Below are 22084 nucleotides of genomic sequence, written 5' to 3'. Positions count from 1 at the left end.
GGTTTATGTACGGTCCGAATTACTTAAACATGACCAGAAAAAGTAAAACATCGACCACAAATAAACACATATGCTGCTGCCGAGATTTGAATCAAGAACCCAAAGCAAGCAACAAAGGCGCTTTACCTTACCATTCCACTGATTCAATACAAACATTTTCTTCACTGATCAGCACTAAAAAAATTCCGAACCGTCACCGATTACTTTCGGGTAAAGTTTTTGGATTTCAAGTGTTTACACCAGTTTTCTGAGAAAAACAAGATTTATTGCGAATAGGTTTTCTGAATCGCATCAAGTTAAATGAAGATCGATTTTACACTGTGGTAAAAAACATTTTTAGTCACCAGTGTAAAAATATACGAGGCTTCTTCATTCGATGATTTTACTTCACTATTGCTACGGCCTCGCCAGATTGAGTGAACCCTAATCATGGGCGGAATTAAAGTCTCCGGATAATGTTGCTATGAAGGAGCTCCAATCAAAGGCGAAATAAGGTAGGTGCGGGTAATAAGGCCTACCTAAGGGAGATTTGGAATAAAATGGGAAGAAAAGGATCCGAATCAGCAAGTTGCAAATTTAATTAAAGTACCATTCAATTACTACACGAAAATAACAAAAAACGGCCTTTCTTGCCGAAAACAAACATAAAATTAATTATTTAAAAAAACCTTGCAATTAGGCCTTATTATACTACGGTAGGGTAATAAGGCCTAATATTTTAACACTCGTAAATAATCAAAATAAGCTATTAACATTGGTAATTGAAATCATTTGTAATATCCTTAAGCATTACTCATGCTGAAAATCTTCAAAATAAAAAAAATAAAAAAAAAATTGAAAAAATTAATTTAAATTTTTGGCATCTTGAATTCAAATTATGTTTTTCGCAATCACGAGCGTGTGTGTTTGTGTAGGCGCATGTGTGTGGGTGCGTAAGTGTATGTATGCATGTGTGTGAGTGAGTGTTGTGTACGTGCGTGTGCGTGTAGGAGTTCGTGTGTGTGTGTGTGTGTAGGCGTTCGTGTGTGTGTGTGTAGGCGTTCGTGTGTGTGTGTGTGTAGGCGTTCGTGTGTGTGTGTGTAGGCGTTCGTGTGTGTGTGTGTAGGCGTTCGTGTGTGTGTGTGTGTGTGTAGGCGTTCGTGTGTGTGTGTGTGTAGGCGTTCGTGTGTGTGGGACATGGACGCCACCGCCCAGCAAAGGTGGATTTCGGGGGACAGTGCTCAGGACCAGCCGCGCCGCCGCCGGTGGACGGTGGTGCTGCAGCCCTGGTCCAAGCTGAAAAAGGAACCACAACGCCAAAGACAGTCAAATGAAAGCAATAAGCAATCGTGATTGCTCAATAAAAAATAACAGCCGTCAAGGCACTCAAAAATATCTTCGTCATCGGCTGTCAAACCGACGCATTGTTCATGATACCACCTGTTGCATTTTGAACAGGGCCTCATGTCGATCATTTTATCCTCCTCACAAGCGTGACAGTACCAATTAGCATCGTTTTTTTTTTTTTTTTTTGGTATTTTTTTTTATCGTCTTTCTTTGAAGGTTGACGTCATTTTTTGCTTTTTTCTCTTTTCTATATTCTTCAAACAGTTTCTTTGGTGACTTTTAATTCCTCGATAATTAATAGATTATCTTCTTAAAATTGATGTTTTTTCAGTATTTTTTACTGGAGTACGCATAAGCTCCTGAAATGCTTTTTTTTTTTTAGTTGGGCTAGTGGTACATTGTCCTCTTCATCGTCCGAACTAGAACCGTAAACCATGCCGTACGTCGTTCCAGGAAGTTTGTTTTTGGTACTATTAATTATTTCATCTTGTGCTGTCGATGTGGAAGACCTTGGGGTTATTGGCGTGAGGGAGGTGCGAGGTCGCGAATTTTTTTCTTGAAATTTGTCAGCTTCGGGAGCTGGAATTTCTGTTAATACAGACGGAGCAAAAGCTGTTTCTGAAATAGCCTGTGGATTCAATGGATACAAACCAGTGGCTTTAAAGCCGCTTGTAATGTTACTATGTGTCATGCATTTAGACCAGACATTTGAAAGAATAACATTAAACGGTGCCTTGGTGAGCTTTTTGTTTGGGATTTGTTCTATAAATGATAAAACTTCTGCATCCCAGTGGTGTTCAAATGATCGATAGACGGCTTTATCAAGGGGTTGGAGTGTATGAGTGGTGTTCGAAGGTAAACCGTATAATGATATATCGAGAGAATCGGCGACTTCAACGATTGTTAAGTCTAGGTGACAAGCCGCTCCATCAAATATTAAGAGGGACTTTCCTGCACTTTTAAATCTAGATAGGTGCTTTAGAAATTCTGTAAAAAGTTCATTAGTCATATAACCCTTTGTAGATTTTTCTACCAAAGAACCCGGTGGCAAATTGTCATATAATTCTGTCTTCAACCGTTTGCCTTTAAATATTATCATTGGTGGTATAGCAGTACCAAATGCATTTACACATCCAGCTATTGTGACACTTGCGGCGTGTTCCGAAGACTGTAAATGCACTCTTTTAGTCCCCTTCTTTGCCAAAACAGTCTGCTGGTGGTGAATTGTGAGACGGCAGCCTTTCTCATCCATGTTGTATATTCTTTCAGGATGACTTCTCAAGTCCAGTTTATAATAAATTTCATTCAGTCTGTTAAAGTGATCATTAGCGATAAATTTGTTAAGCTTTTGAGTTCTGGCCGGGTTCATAAATTGAGCTTTTCGTCTAGATATTTCCGGGTGTCTTTTCATAAATGCTTTAAACCAATCTTTACCAGCAACTTTAGCAAGTTTATTAAAATTATGCTTTATGTTATTAAGCTCCCAAATTTATAAACCAAGCGTCGGAAAATGTGTGGTGTCACAGGCAACCCTACTTCAGCAAACCTCAAAATTCTGATGACAAGATCAGCTTCCTGGTCATCACTGAGAATAGATTTTCCGCCAAGTGTTTTTTCCAAACTTCCGGTCTGGAGATGGTTTCTAATGGTTCTCCTGGGAACATTATACCTCACAGCTGCTTTATATGAGCTCAGCATACCTCCTCTTACTGCTTGGACAGCCGACACTAAGTCATTATCAGACCACAGTGCTCGTTTAGGGGGCATCGTGATGTAGGCACTAAAATAAGATTGAACCAAGTCGTAAACAGCCGCAATTACTAATAAACACTCATACCATGTTGAGAAAGGTTCAAAATAAGATGCACAGCTGAAAAACTACGTTACAAAAAAAGGAGTATAATACGGCCTACGGTCAACTTTCGTAGGCCTTATTAGCCGCTGACGTCGAATTTAAAAAAATACAAAAAAGTACAATAATTCGATCATATTATTTCCCTCAGACATGAAATATCGATAGAAGCATTCACGACAGATAACTGTAGCGCAAAACTATGCATAAAAGTATGATATTACAAAAATTACTTACATTTCAATCTGACGATTTTTTATTATTCGTGTCTTACAAGCGTTCCGTGAAAATGAATCTGGGCTCGCTGGTCAAAACAACTGAGCATGGCGTTGCGACCAGTTTGAGGTGCCATCTGGGAGTGTAAATTATCTACGATAGCGTTTTTGAGCGGCCACAACCATTTTAGATTATATTTTCGCTGTTTAGGCCTTATTACCCGACAGGCCTTAATACCCGCACCTACCTTACACTGTAAAAGCGATTCAGAAATGTTGCTGGAAAATAATGGTCGCTGATATGCCCAATTTCTGCCAGTAACATATCTCGCAAAAACCAGGAACGTTTTCCGCTAAAATTCAGTAACCTTCATGATCTTATCCTGGAAGCCTCCTGAAAACTTCAGAAATGTTCCCGTTAAACCCCAGTCGTTTCTCTGGGAAATTAGAGTAAAGTTAGGAAGGTATAATATAAAAACTTTGCTGCATCTTCCTGGTTTATCAAGGAAGTTCCAAGAGCATTGTTGCAAACAATGCCAAAATGGCAAGTAGCGAGAATTTTACTCACCTGCAATTCTTCCAAAGCTACGTAGTCCATACTTATACGCTCCCTTAGGAAGCTTAACTAGCACGGACGCGCAGTAACTGCTGCAACCGATGCACTTTATAAATACGCTCCGTTAATCTTTGAACTGGGAGCTAAAAATATTTTTCACAGCAGTGAAAAGTCAACATTCATGCAACTTGTACTAACTCAGGAAACTTTTTGACGATTAAACTTGATTTTTCCAGGAAGTGGATAAAACCATTAAAATCCCGAAACGTAACACGGAAATACCCAGTAACGTTTCGGGTTTTTTTTTTACAGTGTAAAGTCTCCGGACAGTGTAGCTTTGAAGGAACCCCAATCAAGGACGAAATAAAGTCTCCAAATAAAGCTTCGAAGAAATTGTTTTCAATTTCGTCTCAGGTTCGGTCATATTTTCTTTAGAAGCTTTCATTGGTAAAGGAGAAAGGTGCCAAGCTATCACTATATACTTTAATGTTTAAACTAAAGATTTCTGAGTCATTTCAGAAACATGACTTGCTTTGATTGAGAAGGTTTTTGAGTCCTTCAGAAAGATTCCAGGCTAATTTCGATAGGGTTACTAAGTTTTAGCGCGAAACGTTCCTGATTTTTTCAAGACATGTTACTGGCAGAAATTGGGCATCTGAGTTGCCAATTATTTTCTTGGAACGGGTTTTAGGTATTGTTTCATTTCAGAACGATTTTCTGAATTCGACGATAGTTACCAGTGTTTTCACCCCACAATTTTATTTCTGCAACTTACCTTCTTTTGCATATTACGAATAAATGAAGCTTCATTTTACTTCGTTACTTCTAACTCTACATCAGCGTACTGTGAAACTACTAAAAATGTTCTAAATATCCAACGCATCTCTCCAACTGTCTGAAAAGTAGGAAACCATGTGAAGTATTTTTAGAAATAATAAACATAATAATCTTACCTTCTAGACACGTAGCACATGACACCGACTATTGCTACAATTAGCAGAGACATCACAACTGCTACAACAGTAGTGTTGTGCCTACCAGCTTTTCTCATGTCTGAAAGAAAAAAAAATAAGAATGACTTTTTTTTCACATGAACACTGAATGTAATAAAGTAGTATTGCACGAAGAGCTTTCACACACACACACACACACACACACAGGAAAAAAGCAAACTTTAATGTAAGTAATATAATATACTTAATACAGCAACAAAAATTTCAACTCATACGAAGTTTAAATTCTATGTTTGCACAAATTTTTGAAGTGCGAACATTTAGAATCAACCAATTTAGTGCAAAAGCTGACGGAATGACTTACATCCTTAATATGATACTAACCGTTTTGTATGAAACCGCGTACGTTTCAGACAAATTCTTCGTCACAAACTCAAAGCGTATTTCTCATCGCTTTTTCATCCATTTTCTCCTACGTTTGGACACTTTTGGACGTTCATTTTAGCAAACATTTTTCATGCAACTACGCCGCATATTATTTTTTTAAACATTGTGTAAACCATACTAAATGCAACCAGAAGTTTCGTCTAGAACACAGCAAGCTTACTTATATGTAAATCAACATCGACTTTCCAGCATCAGCTAAATTTTCGTAATTAGCTAAATTACAAAGCGTGTCAACGATAAATTTTATCACTTATAACTGAATTCTTACATCAACATACTTGCAACAAAATTTCAACTCTTATAAAAAAGAAAAAAGTGATGATATAGAATTTGTGTTGAATTTAGTTTCTCAGACTGTCAGGGTATATTTTTCATTAAAATTTTAATGGGCAATAAGTTTTCTATTATGAACAATTTAAATTAGGCGGTTTTACCAAATATTTACGTGCATCATTTTACGAGAAGTGAATTAAAGAACAAAGTTACAGAAATATATTTCTATCAACATATAATTTCGAATCTGAATATTTGAAAACATGCAAAAATAAAGTAGCAGCAACTTTTATATAATACAAAGGCAGTCAATATATTAGTACTGTATTACTTTTAAATGAAACAAGATTTTTAAAAAATCGTAATAAATAAATTAAGATTACTCCAGAATAAATATTTTTTCATCAAAAACAAAATCGTTTGTAACTCTTTCCTTTGGGTAAAACAAATGCATTATTATGAGTTTTTTTTCCAGTGCCAAAATTTAAAAGATAATGCTAATAAACATTTGTTGAAGGAAAACAAAAGAAAAAAAGGATAGTAATAAAAGTAAACCTTTTATCAAAAATAAAACGATTTGCAGCTCTTTCTTCTAGGTAAAAATAGAGCACTTCGAGTTTTCATTTACACAGTGAAAAATAAAAAGTGCAACATGAAGTTTTAAATTGAAATAAAAATCAGTAATCACTGTTTTTTCACTATGAAATCAATTGCGCTATGAAATATCATTTCGGTTCAGTTAATCAAGTTCCAACTTTGGTTAAATGATGTCTAGCAAAGATGGCATTCCGATATTGATTAATAACTTTGTTCTTGTTTCTTGAAACCTTGTTTCTCTCTCTCTCTTTTTGTACTAAAATATTGTTTAGTATTGTAAGCTTAAGGATGAAGATAAAAATACATTAGGAGAATAATATTTTGATAAAAAAGGATTTTTAATTTTTCTGCAGGTATTACTAGTAAAATTTTTTGAATCCTTCATTTGGAAAGTTTTTTTTCTAAATGTATTCATTGTGGAGAGCTATTTCGCAACAAAATTTATTTCAAGCAAAGTCGCCTTGAAATTCAGGATGTACATTTGCGTTAGATTTCCTCAAAGGCGTTTTTTTAAGTTGTTCATAAGGTACGAAACTTCTTGGAAATTAAAAAAAAAATGACAAAGAAGAATGAAGTGTCCTCACTGAGATCTACCGAACTAAAAGGTTTGTTTGAATTAGATTGTTCCCAAAAAAGTTATTAGGTGAGCAAACAAACCTACAGACACATTTACCCCAGTCGTTTTCAGAACATTTGTTTAATTGTTTTCTTCATCTTCTATTCAATTTTTTTGCTTTTAGAAAAATGTTTACAGTACATTACTTTTTCTTTCATGCTTTTATACAGAATACTTCTTTTTTACCTTTACGGAGAAGGAGGTTAATAAAAACAGAGACATTTACACATAATGTTTCACTCAAGAACGATTCAAAGTCACTTTGAACATTTTTAATCTTTTTTACGTTTTATGGAAGTAAGTTTTACAGGTATAGTTTACATCAGTCCAGGTAGGGGGTTTATTTACAGCCTGGAAAGTTTTTTCATTTAACATAAAATTCATAAAAAAGTTAGTTTCAGGCAAATATTTGTTTTTACCTTAAAAAGATTCCTCGCCCAGGATTTGGCCCACCAAAGATGGCTACCTGGGAGATATTTCTCACTTGCAGTTTTAGACAAAATTTCAAAGTTAATGTATCCCTGGGACAATTCGCGATATCTCGTTACCCCCCCCCCCCCTTTTTTTTTCTAATTTTAAGTACAGTAAATATTGTTTTAAATAGATGTCGCCATTTGCGAAGATGTGTTTAATTTTTCTTGCTACAGCATTTTGAAAGAAAAAATTAAAAATAAAATTATTTCCGAATTTGTTTCAAAAATAACTATTTTAAAATTTTGACTTTTATTGTTGATTGGTATTATTGAGTATTGCATTCCCTAAAAATGATAGCTTCCATTTTCGAGTTTAATGGGCTTTAGAGGCACTTGGAAAAATGAGAGTTTTTCAGGAACTATGTACGTAAATGTAGACTTGAAAATTTTATTTGGTAAAAAGTGTTCAGCAGATACTTCTAATTTTGTTATGTAGCCGCATTTTCATTTTGGTTAGCAATTCGGCTAAATACTGAATTCTTATTTTCGTAAAAGATAGAATTCATTTATGAAGCGGAACTAAAAACAAAAGTGGGGTTATACGAGGTGCGGCTAGAAAAAAACCGAACTAGCACAGATGAAACAATAAAACGAATGCAATAAGGCTGAACGTCGCCTGGCCTGTCACGTGACTCTTGCTCCGCCTACTGCTCGAGTTTCATCTGCCTCCTGCACTCAGTCTGCCCTTGGCGTCTGTTCTAAGTAGTTGACGTTTTGTCTGTGCGTCGGAAAAATGTTGAGTGTACAGAAAGAACAGCGTGTTAACAACAAATTTCTTTTCAAACTTGGAAAATCTGCAAGTGAAACGTTTGTAATGTTGCAACAAGTTTACGGCAATGATTGTTTATCGCGAACACAAGTGTTTGAGTGGTTTAAACGATTTAAAGATGGCCGCGAAGACACAAAAGATGACGCTCGCACTGGCAGACCATTGTCAGCAAAAACTGATGCAAACATTGAAAAAATCGGTAAACTTGTTCGAGAAGATCGCCGTTTAACAATCAGAGCAATGTCTGAGTTGACAGGAATTGACAAGGAAAGTGTTAGGCAGATTCTTCATGAAAGTTTCAACATGAACAAAGTGTGTGCAAAAATGGTTCCGAAGTGTCTCACAATTGAACAGAAGGAACGCCGAAGAATAATTTGTTCTGACATCCTAGGCCCCCTGTGATTTTTTTCTTTTCCCTTAAGTCAAGTCAGCTTTGAAAGGAACTAGATTTGAGAGTGTTGAAGCAGTAAAATAAAAAGCGACGGAAGTAATGTATGGACTTACCGAAAATGATCTGCAGCATTGCTATGAACAGTGGAAAATTCGTATGGAGCGGTGTATAGACCGAGGAGGAGAGTACATTGAAGGAGATAACATCAAATTGTAAATAATGGAAAATAAATTTTTTTATAGCATCAGTTCGATTTTTTTCTAGCCACACCTCGTATAACAAAATTAAAAATGTTCACTAGTTACTTTCTACTAAAAATTCTGACTTATCAAGTTCTTTACATTCGTTTAAAGATTTCATTCCTTCAAATGTTTCTAAAATCTGTTAAAACTCAAAAGTGGAAAATCCCTGAAAAAGTAGTAAAAAATCAAAAATTTTAAAATGGGCGTTTTTTTGAAAAAAAATTTTTTTTTCAAAACTATTTCACAAGCAAAATTACACACATAATTCCAAATGTTGCATATAGTATTAAAAAGAAAACCACCATCTTAAAAAAAAGCAACAAAATACCATGCGCCGTCCTATAGATAAAGCAATTAAAAATAACTTGTCGAAAATCAACACTTTTGAAATGGCGCTCAGATTGCCATTTTTGGCGGGCTGTGTCTTGGGCCAGAAGTTATGTTGGGAAAAACAAATATATTTCTGTAACTCCCTTTGTTATGATATTTAACATGCGTTAAATACAAAAATTTCCGAGACTGTGAAGGTAAGATTTTTTTCTCTCCGTCCTGAGTGGACATGTACTATGCCTTCTGGCAAGCAATTCGGACTTGGTTTATTCATGTAAATTTTATCTATATCTCTACATAGTATAAAATGAAGTCTTTAAAAAGCGTCTGCTTTTGTGAATGTGCAAAACTCGAAAAATACTCGGTCGATTTCCCTGAAATTTTTAGAGTATCTTTCTTTTAGCACCGGAAAGGTTGGCAGACAAATCGATGAGTAGTTCTTTTTTTATCCCAATTTAGGCCCAATTTCTACGTAAATTCCCGAACATGGGGGTGAAAAAATGCTTGCAAGTATTAATATTATATATCGTTGGAAAGGGTAGAGTTTACCACGTTCTACACAGTTTTTCAATGCTCTAACTTAATTACAGCGGGAGTTATTTGCGTTTTTAGCTCGAACCTTTTTAGGCTTAGCGGAAATTTAGGCACTACTCTCTTCATTAAATCTATTCATAAAAAGTGAAGGAATTGTCCCACCGTTTTCTTTTTGACACCAATGGAAAAAGTGACATTTTTTACTACACATCTGTCTCGACCCGTGATCGAAAAACTAAGCTTCTATCTCCAAAGGGAAAAAAAAGTTACAAGCCTTTTTAAATCAAGTTCGAAAATCTCATCTTTATTCAAGTTGTTAACCATTTTATTTTCGCGTTTCCACGGTTACTCTTTTTGAATCCATTGTTTCTTTCCATCTTTCTCATTTTAATTTCTTAAAATTATCTTATTTTGTGTGTCCATGGTTACGCTTTTTAAATCCATCTTTCTCATTTTAATTTCTTAAAATTATTTTCTGTCGTCATTGTTTGGAAGGAAAACTTTGCATGATGTTTTTTTTCCTTTTATTTAAGATTGATTGTTGACTAAACGTCACTTGACACAATTTTTATTTTCAAGGTAGACCGGATAAAGTCGGGCAACGCAGCTAGTCATATGAATAAAATTAGATTTACACAATTTAAGCTACTCACATCTGAATAATTCTGTATGCACGTATTCTTTACTAATAATAAAGCTGAATGTCTCTCTGTCCGGAGGATGTCTGGATGTCTGTAGGATATCTGTAGGATGTCTGTAGGATGTCTGTGACACGCATAGCGCCTAAACCGTTCGGCCGATTTTCATAAAATTTGGCACAAAGTTAGTATGTAGCATGGGGGTGTGCACCTCGAAGCGATTTTTCGAAAATTCGATGTGGTTCTTTTTTTATTCCAATTTTAAGAAAAAAACTATAATAAATTACGAAATTATCATAACGTGGAACCGTAACATGGGCCGAAGCCAATTGGCGAGATACGAAATTATCATAACGTGGAACCGTAACATCGGTACAAGCCAATTGGCGAGAAATTTCACCATACATTATTTGTAAATATACAGGCGAACCAAAAGACCTTTTGATTTTCTATTACGGGCGAAGCCGTGCGGGTGCCACTAGTACAGAAATAAATTCAACAGAAATGTAGTTATCTATACCCAAGTAGTTCTAATCTTTATTATGATACTTTGTACACAAACTGGGGAACTGTGAAATCATTTTTTTTTGCCTCTAACACAAATCAAAATCAAATTAATGAAAACAGTACAGAATTCTTCTTAAATTTCAGGATGAATGCTGCATTAATAGTTTTATGTTAATTTAAAGATATTTATTACGAAAAAGTCTCAAATTCTAATAAATAAACACTGTAATGTACCTTCTACTGCTTCATTGGTAATATTGCAATGAAATCCTCTGAACTTCCCTTCGCAACTGTAAGTAAAGAAAAAAATTTATGTTGGCAAATTGTGAAAAAAAAAAAAAAAAAGCACTTTTGGGTACATTTTATAAAATTTAATAAATATAATAGAAACAACTATGAATTTTGTATAACATACGAATATATCTGTTGCGAAAGGAGATAAATTATTTTCCAGAAGAGTTGGCAGCCTTAATTTGCATTAGTTTTTTCTCATTCGTTCTTTCCTTCTTGCAACAAGATTGCGTCAGCAGAATATGCAAATTGCCAGTAGCATTTAAGCTCCCGGCACTTTGCCTCATGGTCTTCCCTTTCAATTTGAACCCAAGTCAGACTTGGTTGTTTTCTTTCGGCAGCTCAGTTGAGTCTGTCCGTTTTCGCCGATAGCTTCGACTTATTGCTCTTGACGCGAATATCTTAGATCTATATGTTTAACGTTTCATACTTTGACTTAGAATACTTGCTTCAGAAGTCATTTAAAGTATAATGAGCTACTTAATGTTGTAAAGAGCGTATTCCCAATATTTCGTTTAACATGTCATTGTATATATCATAGCCATAACAAACAAGTTACTTTTAACTTTGGCTCTTCTTTATGTTGCACAAGAAAAAATATGTTTTTTCAAGAACTATCACACGTCCTGGCTGAGCTTCCACTAAAAGTTAATAAGCTGAGCCCTTTTAAAAGCTCACAGTTTAACAATATCAATAACATTAACTTTAGTTTTATATTTTCAACTTAAAATATTGAACTTGAAGAATAACTGGATTGAATTTTTAGTAATAAGGAATTAAATCAATATCGTTTTTTATTTCTAAAACTATGAAAGATTGCTTAAAGCATCGGAGACTGGGACTACATGGTTGTTAAAACTTTGACTATAAGCGAAAAGTCGAGCAGTTAAAGCAACCAAGACAAGACTTTTAAAGCAAATTGGAAACAAATAAATTAATTTTTATTAAAAAACACTAGGTTGGTTTGACAAGTAGTCACTTTAATGTGAGAACTTAATGAATATTAATTCGGTAAGGAAAAACACAACTTAATAAATGTTTTTGGTAAGAGGACGTAGTAAAGACTGCATGAAAGGATTTGTTTCGTTTCGTAAGAAAGTGTTTTCCAAGCTCCGTTGCTTGTTTTTGAACGCTCCGTTTACAAAATGGACAGGTAACGCTTAAGGTTGGATTCCCCCCCCCCCCCACTTATTATAGCTGTTTCAACAGGCATTTTCTCCAGTTATTTTTGTTTGCTCATTTAGAAATTAAAATTCACTTTACCTGCAAGCAAATCCATTTATACCAGCTTTTTGGCATTTCCCATGTACACAAGGATTAGGACTGCAAGGATCTAAAATCAAAGGTAATGTGTTAGTACAAAAAATAAAAATTTCAACTTTTTTCATCTATGTGTGAAAATTGTACGTGAGTTTCTTTTTTGATTGATCAAAATTAAGGGAAAACTGACGATTTTATGAAAATGAATAAACAACTTTATTAATAGCCAACTGTCAGTCTTTTTATGTCTATGATCGAAAATAACGTAAGAAAGGCAAAACTTGGCAGAACAATACTTCATTTGATATTAATAGTCAAGAAACAAGCTCTACTCTTAGTTTTTTTTCTTTACTTTTTCATAATTCTCCGTTGCAGCTTTGAAAGTTGTTCCCTGTGTTTTACCTACGGTTTTTCTGCGTCCATGAAAACTTTAGCTCTTATAATTTTGGATATAAAAAATGTACTTTACGATATATTTAAGATGATATCCTGTGTTAAGAATTTGCTACGTACCTATTTTAGTTTCACAAATGTCACCAGAAAACTCAGCAGTGCAAGTGCATTTTCGTTTTCCTTCCTTTAACTCGCATGTTCCACCATTGAGACATGGGTTTGGAATGCATGCATCTGGAAAAGTTTAAAAAAAAAAAAACCGTAGTTTAAAATTTACGTACTGCTTACAGAAAGTTCTCATCCATAAACCTCCAGCGACTTCACAAATTGATCGTCAACTACGTTGTTCATTAAAAAGTAACTGTCTGCCCACGGTTACTATGGAATTGGCAAGTGGACAGTTAAGATGAGTCAATCTGGACGAGGAGGGAAAGGAAAATTTGGTCCATGTGTTTCTCTGCTTAATTTAAATTCTAATACAATTGCAAAAGCTGGTCATTCAGCCCACTCACATATGGGTTCATTTTCGGCAGTAAACCGATTGTTCTCCTCCCCATCTTATCGGAACTCAGATAAGATATACTTTCCTATATAGTAAGTAAAAATTTTCAGAAAGTTTTTGAAAGTCAAACTTAAAGATTGGAGAATGAAATAGAATGGGAAGAAATTATTTTTTATGAAAAATCCTAGATTTATTAAGAAACTAATTTTTGAAAGAGCGTTTTCAATATTGTTTAAGCTTCGTTTTTTTTCTCGAAAAATAAATTTCGTTATTAATAGTTGGGAGAGAAAAGCAATTACAAGCTCGTTCACGAAAATGGCAAAATAATAATAATGATAATAGTTATCATAATAGTTCTAAAAATAATAATAATAATAATAGTTCTAATACAAAAATAATAATAATAGTTCTAATAATAATAATAATAATACCAGTTCTAATAATAATACTTAATAATAGTTCTAATAATAATAATACCGTGTTACCCCGCATTATCCGGCATGCCACAAAATTCGAGGGTCACTAGATTTTCAATAACAGTTGCCTGGTCCTTTAAAGGAATGTCGGAAAAATCGAGGTTAGGAACAAAAAAAATTAATTCTATAAAAAATATGTGTTCAACTTAAAAATGAACATAAGTTCTATACATATTTTATTAGTATTAATAAACAGTTTAATTTTGTAAAAAATTTTACTAACACTGTCATTTTTTTTTTAACACGAAAAATAATTTTTAATAACGAATTATTTTACAAAAATTTAATTAAAACTAAGTCAGCAAACATTTAAGCATTAAATGAACGCCCCTAAACCAGTGCTAAAGAATTTTCCATAGCTATTCAAACAATAAAAAATAAACTTACCTCTCTAAAAGGAACCTAAATTAATTCATTAAAGAAATTATGAACAAATCGCATTCACAATGGTTGCTTCTGAATTGATTACTTTATTGGCATTAATTAAATCCATTATTAAGACTTGCCATAAATAACAAGCGCATATTATATGCAATACACATTTTTTTCAAAGAAGGTTACTTTCGGAATTTATTTTTTTTTTCCTGACAGTGGTTTGCTTTCTGATTGTAACTGAATGGGGAAATCACTTTTATTTTGTTGCAAAATAAACCTCAAATTTTCCGGCATGCCGGATAATGCAGGGTAATAATAATAGTTCTGATAATAATAATAATAATAGTTCTAATAATAATAATAGTAATAATAATAGTTCTAATAATAATACTGGTAATGATCATAGTTATGATAAAAATTATAACGATACAAGTTTACAGTTTTTTGTAATAATATAATAGTTACAAAATGCAAAATAATAATAATAATAAAGAATTAAAACAATAATGTTAATAGTAGTAGTAGTAGTTATAATGATAATAATAAAGATAATAATAATAATGGTAAAAAATAATAATGATAATAACACAAATGCAAAACAAAACTGCGCATTAAGTACCGTTCTTACTAATTACGGCATACGAAACTATTCCAGTAAATCACACTTTAATCATTCCAAACATTTTGTTTCCTTTGTGTTTTAATCTCACATAATATGTTATTCTTAGTATTTCAAAAACTGTAATACTGATAAAGAATACGTTTTCTATAAAATTTATCTTCCTGTTTTTCACATGTATCTCCTGAAAATCCAGTCTTGCATTCACACTTAACAATTTCTTCTTTAACTGAACATACTCCACCGTACATATTATACACCGTCAGCTCAGTCATTCAACCAAGGACTGCAGTTTCATGCTTATTAGCACTCATCAGCCCGGAATAGAAAGTTCTGGAGCTGGAGGTTTAAAACCTCTTAAGGAAGCAAAAAGTGCCAAACAAACTGGTAACTAATATAAAATTAGCACTGACCAGACGAGTGACCGAAGCAATGGTTCAATTCAACTCGAAGATTGCAGGCAAGGCAGTGGTATTTTGAGTAAGTTACCGACTAATAGCCAGGGCTAAGGCAGAAATACATAAAATACACCGCCAGCTCAGTCACTCCATCCGAGGACTGCAGTTTCGTGCTTAGTAACACTCATCAACCTGGAATAGGAAGTGTCTGAGCTGGAGATGGAAAACCTCTTAAGGAAGCCACGAGCTGTCAAACGAACTCGTAGCTAATATAGAATTAGCACTGACCAGACGAGTGACCGAAGCAATGGTTTGGTTCAACTCGAAGATTGAAGGCAAGACATGGTATTTAGCTGCCAGTCTTCGAGTTGACCCTAACCATTGTTTCAGTCATTCGTCTGGTCAGTGCTAATTCTGTATTAGCTACGAGTTCGTTTGGCACTCGTGGTTTCCTTAAGAGGTTTTCCACCTCCAGCTCAGGCACTTCCTATTCCAGGCTGATAAATGCTAATAAGCACAAAACTGCAGTCCTTGGGATGGAATGACTGAGCTGGCGCTGTATTTTATGTATTTCTGCCTTAGCCCTGGCTATATATGGTGGTAACTTTCTGAAAATACTCCACCGTTTCGGCAAGGGTTGAGCGTGCAAGGATCTAAAAAGGGGAAAAAAGCAGAAGTGAAACGAAAGTGACTTTTCTCTTTCTGTTGATCTGTTTTTCTTGAATCGTTTGTTTTTGAGTGTCGTTAAAAACAAAAAAAAAAAAGTAAAATCTTAAAAAATGAAACAGATAGGGAAAATAATCGCTTTCAACTCACCTGCTTGCGTTTCGCATCTTTCTCCTGAAAATCCAGTCTTGCACTCACACTTGGCAACCGCATTTTCAACTTTACACACTCCATCGTTTTGACAAGGATTAGGTGTGCACGGATCTGGATTAAAAAAAAAAAACATTAATCAAATACGTTTCTTTTCTGTTTTTCTTTAATCAAAAAATTGTAAGCCCAACATTCTTAACAGCCAAATTGAGTTGGAAAAAAACTCTTTCTTGCCTTCCTGCTTTTCGCACTTGTCTCCAGAAAATCCAGTCTTGCACTCACACTTATAAGATTCTTCTTTAACCGTACACACTCCATCGTGTTCGCATGGGTTAGGCGAGCAAGGACCTGACAGAAGTAATTTATTAATACTTTCATAATAATGACAAGAATGATGATGATGGTAATAATCAGTTTGAACTTCAATAGAATGCAAATAGAATGGGGAAAAGTATCGTGAAAAGTAGTCCATATAATTTTGTCAAGTCAAATTTTACCTGGTGGTTTTTTTTTCTTTGGAATGTTTTTTAAAAGCATGATTAATTTCTTGGATTAGGAAGGGCACGTACGGATAATGCACGTAAAGCATTTCTATGAATACTTATTGAGAAATAGAAGTATCTTAAGCGGCAGGATAAAAGCGATTTAAAAGATTTCGATGAAAAGAGTTATGTGTCTCATATAGGGGATAAATTCCTTGTATTTGAGCAGAGGTAAAATATTGGCCGAAAGCTATTTTGTATGGTATTCTAGAAAGTCAATTACTACTAGTGCAACAATTTTGCCAAAGCTTTCTTTCCGAAAGGCAGATGCCTTTTTTATATTTCGCTAATAATTTTAATAAATATTTTTATAATAAATGAGCATAGTTGAATTACACATTGCAGGTTTGAAATCTTTTCCTTGCTGCTGTTGTTCGTTTTCTTAGTGAATAAAGGCCTTCGTCCCAACAAGCTGCTTGATTCGCTGTTGTAATTTTTTTTTTTTTTTTTTGAAGGAGTTATTTGCACATTATTGAACGGGTTGTACTAAAGTGGAAACGTAATTTCAAGTTCAATGGCATTTAAAATTGCTTGTAAACTCGGAATTATTGGTGGTATTTTTTTTTTTTTTTTCGCACATGGAAGATTAAATGTTATAAGAAAAAAAAATCAGAAAACATAGACTTCACAATTCTGTGATTGTATGAAACGACTCGGTTTCTTATTTCACACAGTGCTATGTAGTGCATCAGAAGTGGGGTTTCCAATCCCAAAATCCCTATCCGGATTCCCGTGGAATCCCGCATGGTATTTAGTGGAATTGAGAGCAATATCCCACAAGATTTCGAATCCCTCAAAGATTTTCCCTGCAAACGTTTTTCAACTTTAGCTGCTCATAAAACGAATATTTTCTCAAGCATCTTTTGAAGTTCCAATCACCTTCCTCGTACTTCTGTAAGAAGAGCAAGAAAAACTTTGTGTCGCATATGATGAACGATGGATTTACCATTTAACAACACTGAAAATAGAGTATATTTTTCGGTGAAGGAATTGGTATTCTCATTCAAGGTTTTTGTTTTCATACCTTCAGCAATTCAGGAATTACGTAAAAGTTATAAACCTTTTCAAAAATCATCCGTAAAATTTAAAACCCAGAAAATTGCGCTTTAGAAGAAATCGAGAAAGTGCATTACAGATTCAAAAACCCGCTGAAGTAGCCTGAATACAAAGTTGGGACGCTTCAGTAAGCTTACGGAAAACACCCAAAACCTTTAACATGCTAAAAGTGCACAATTTATATTTTACTAGCAGTACCCGCACGACGATGCCCGTGCTAAGAATTCAAAGGAAGTTCGTTGAACAAAAAAACTCCATGCCCCCCACCATCCCCTCTTCTGATGTGAAATTATCATTTTTCTTCCAACTAAAATGCGTACACACATTTTCATAAGACCTATTAAGTATGTTTGGAATTTAAAGCTATTCGCCAAAACACATAAAAATATTAACAGTAGCTTTAAAGCTCAAAAATATCCTTCAACTACATAGTTCATTGCTTAACGCGCCAAGCAACCACCTTGCCTTTAACCTTGCCCTTTAGAGGGTAAAACGGTTTTTCCCCTATAATTTCAAGTTTTTCGCCAAATAAACAATGCTATAATAAAAACGTTATAAAGAACAATCAAAATTGAATAATACGACAAATCAAATCATTTACTTAGATACGTTACAATTAACAACTATAAGAACAGAAACAAACGTTGAAGAAATGAGGAAAATTTAAACCCAATAGAAAAATTCTACAAAATCAAATTCTAAATTTCGAAAAATTCTAAAAATCGAAAAAAAAAAAAAAAAAAAACCCCGCATTCAAAAATCTGTTCGCTGCTCACAACAGCGTAGCACTGGGCATGGTTTCTCGTAGCTATCGACAGTATCTGCCAGCGCCCTCTTGAAGAGTTAACTTATCCTGCCATAAATAAGGAATTCATAGAACTAAACTTACCCCGCCATCTATTAGGAATTCATAGAACTAAACTTACCCTGCCATCTATTAGGAATTCATAGAACTAAACTTATCCCGCCACCTATTAGGAATTCATAGAACTAAACAGTTAATTAAACACTAGCTGACTCAGTCACGCGTTGCTGTGGCTGAGAATGGAAATAATTTTTTACTCATACTCATTCTTTTTATACGATTAAATTTTTTAACAAAGCTGGAAAAAGTTCGGTCGATTTTAAATCATAGGGAATTGAGAATGCTCGAGTTTGGCCGAAGTAGGAACTTATTAAACTTTGTAAGTACTAACGAAATTTTTTATATTAAAAGCATTACTTACCATACTTACGTTTAGTAAATTTAGTAAGTACTTACTTCGGCCAAACGTGCAAAATGACTTGAAAGTGATAGGTAAAGTACCGGAATGTTAAAATTAAGCATTAACCAACATAAAAATTTTTGTATGTACATTTTATTCATCTAAGCTTTAACTATAGTTTTTAATCAATGACTTCTCACAAAATATACCAAATAAATTAATAAGCTATAAAAAATTAAATTTTATAAACTAGTCGACCCGTGCGGAACTCCGCACAGTGCTTCGTATCGTTTCATAAGGCATTTCGCTCTTTAAAAATTTCAAAGAAAGAACATTATGAAGAAGATCCGAAAAAATTAAACGGGAAAACGCAAGCGCACAAGAGAAGGCATGTAATTTGAAGACATCAGTAACAAAGCCTCGTTAAATACAACGTTGTGATAATTTGATCATCGCTCCCCTTTTGGTTGTACGTATTTTCAATGCAAATATAAATATAATTAAAATTGTGGCTGAGTGACACGTGAAAAATCAGTAATTTTGCATGTGAAAAAACAGGTTGTGGCAAATATAGTCCGCCCATGTGAGCATTTGACGGGAAAAAAAGAAACATTAAAGAGATATTTATTGGCACGAATTCGAATTGGCGCCATTCTGATTAACAGTACGACAGTCCAACAAACCTAGCAACTGTGCCTTCCTGTTCGAATGCTATTTATTGAAGGAATGCGTAATAAAACACAGCAAAAAAAGTTTTTTGTCGAAAAATATATAATAAGATCATGCGTCTATGTTTTGTCATTAGCCAGCACGATACGATTTAAAATTATTCGTAAAACATGAAATTTGATTAAAGAATGAGGAAAATCTCACGCAGCGGTTGAAACAAACATTCTAGAGAAGTAATAAATTCGGTTGAAAAAATAAGTGTTTTTATTTTTGAATATTCAACAATTTCTCATAGCAGGCTTCTTTAACCTGCACGGCTTAAAAGCCCGCACTTGTTTTTCTTTTACTCGAACACTTAAAATTCAAAACCAAAACCAGTTGAATTGAACCCGTTTCTTAAGTGTAATTTTTCGAACGTAGACAAAATGTTTTTTTTTTTTTTTTCAGCCGAAAGCAGAGGAGTAGAAAATGATTTCTTACTAATAAAGTTGATAATAATTTTAATGTTTTTATACCGTATTGGAATAAATAATTAAAGATTTACTGGTTGAAACTCGTAGTTTTAGATTGGCGTAGTATTTTTTCATTTGTTCAAAAGTTCGAGCACTGCTATTAGAAAAATATACATTTCAGCATACAATGAAAATGTTTTTCTGCACAAAAAGGATTCTCTTCAGGTATAACTAATACTTTTTTTTATGCTTACATTATGCTCAGTGGTCTGGACGGAGTCAAAGCTTAAAAAAAAGGGAAGAAAACCTTTCGATTAGCAGTCAACTTATCTGAATAATAACTGTATCTTGCATAAAGGAATCGAAACACCAAATAGCATTCCCACTGCATTTATTTTATTACGTGTGTTATCTGTTGTATGTTATGAGTACATGCAATGCGTAATATTACTGTGAATTTGCTATTATGTCGGACAGCCCGAACTGGCCCGAAGTTCAGACAGTTTATAGACGAACGCTCTACCGAAAAAAAAAAAAAAAAACCCCGCAGGTAATTTTAATTTTTTTTTCTTGCCGAGAAGTGTTTTTATCTTTGAAAAATTTTACAATTTGTTATCGCAGGCTGTTTGAACCGTTATGACTTAGATGGCAGCACGTGTTCATCATTTAACAGCACGGTTAAAATACAAAATAATTTGAACTAAGTTCTTTTTTAAGCGTAGCTTTTAAAATCTAGTAAAAATATGATACGCTATTTTTTTTTTTTTTTTTTTGCAAAAAGAAGAAAAATATATATATTACCCTTTAAATTGAGGTAGTATTTTTTTATTTGTACAAAGAGTTAAAAAATCATTAAAAGAATCTATATTTCAACATACAATTTATTATATTTTACTGAACAAAAAAACAATTCCAATGTAGTCTGAAATCTTAAACCTGATACTTATATTTTCGCTTACATTATGCTTTAATTTTCTTCCCGGAGCCAAAGTTTTAAAAAAAACTTTAAAATCGAGTATCAATTTAGCTCCGTGTTGCATCAAGTTTTCATAACAGCTAGGAGCATTTCTACCTCATGTATTCCCTCATATTAGTTATTCATTGTTCATGTAATGCGCGATATTTTTCTAATTTTTTGACGCAGATTGTCCGGACGTTGGCCCGAACACGCATTCTCCTGGTTACCAGTCGAACGCTCTGCCGATCAGGCTATTCAGCTCTGTCGGCAACAGTGCAAGTTAAAGTTATAAATTTAAAAGAAAACCTCATTCTGGTTCTTTAAAACAGGTTTTTTTGTCCGAAAAAACATGTTTTAGACAGTGGGTCTATTTTTCGTCAGTAGCCTGCGCGATAAGCTTTAAAATAAGGTGTAAATCAAAGAAATCGATCAAGGATTGAGGAAAATCTCGCGTAGAAACCAAAAACACGCTACAGAAATAATATATAAGGACTAGTTGACCCGTGCGGAACTCCGCACGGTGCTTCAAATCGTTTCATAAGGCATTTCGTTCTTTAAAAATTTCAAAGGAAGAACATTATGAAGAACTAAAAAAAAGTACACGGAAAAAGTAAGCGCACAAGAAAAGGGATGTAATTTGAATACATCAGTAACAAAACCTCGTTAAATACAACGTTGTGATAATTTGATCATCGCTCACCTTTTGGTTGTACGTAATTTCAATACAAAAATAAATATCATTAAAAGTGTGGCTGAGTAGTGACTTGTGAAAAAGCAGTAATTGTGCATGCGAAAAAAACAGGTTGTGGCAAATACAGTACTGCCCATATGAGCATCTGACGGGAAAAAAAGAAACATTAAAGAGATATTTATTGGCACGGATTCGAATTGGCGCCATTTTGAATAACAGCACGACAATCCAACAAACCTAGCAATTGCGCCTTCCTTTTCGAATGCTATTCATTGAAGGAATGCGTAGTAAAAAACAGCAGAAAAGCTTTTTGCCGAAAAAAAGTATTCAGATAATGCGTCTATGTTTTGTCATTATCCAGCCTAATACGATTTAAAATTATTCGTATAACATGGGATGACGAATATCTCACGTAGAATTGAAACAAACATTCTAGAGAAGTAATAAATTAGATTGAAAATAAGTGTTTTTATCTTTGAATATTGAACTATTTCCCATAGCAGACTGCTTTAACCGTTACGGCTTAAATTCCCGCACATGTTCCTCTTTTAATCGAACACTTAAAATTCAAAACCAAAACCAGTGAACCTGAATCCGTTTTTTAAGTGTAATTTTTCGAACGTAGACAAAATGTATTTTTTTTTTCAGCAGAAAACAGAGGA

General features: G+C 34.0%; 1 protein-coding gene across 1 annotated transcript in view; it reads right to left on the bottom strand.

The window, feature by feature from the left end:
• The window catches only part of LOC129228336 (fibropellin-1-like), a 43991-nt gene that overhangs the window by 8254 nt on the left and 13653 nt on the right, over nt 1-22084 (bottom strand). Inside the window, exons 8-13 of the mRNA XM_054863015.1 lie at nt 16084-16197; nt 15850-15963; nt 12784-12897; nt 12274-12343; nt 10954-11009; nt 4903-5002 (exon numbers count right to left, since the gene is read on the bottom strand). Coding sequence (XP_054718990.1) covers nt 4903-5002; nt 10954-11009; nt 12274-12343; nt 12784-12897; nt 15850-15963; nt 16084-16197 — 568 coding nt within the window. The remainder of the gene's footprint in view (nt 1-4902; nt 5003-10953; nt 11010-12273; nt 12344-12783; nt 12898-15849; nt 15964-16083; nt 16198-22084) is intronic.

The sequence above is a fragment of the Uloborus diversus genome, chromosome 8 (genome assembly GCF_026930045.1).
Source record: "Uloborus diversus isolate 005 chromosome 8, Udiv.v.3.1, whole genome shotgun sequence".
NCBI classification, from domain to species: domain Eukaryota; kingdom Metazoa; phylum Arthropoda; class Arachnida; order Araneae; family Uloboridae; genus Uloborus; species Uloborus diversus.
Note: the sequence above shows the minus strand (reverse complement) of the source record. Positions and strands in the feature narration are given on the sequence as shown.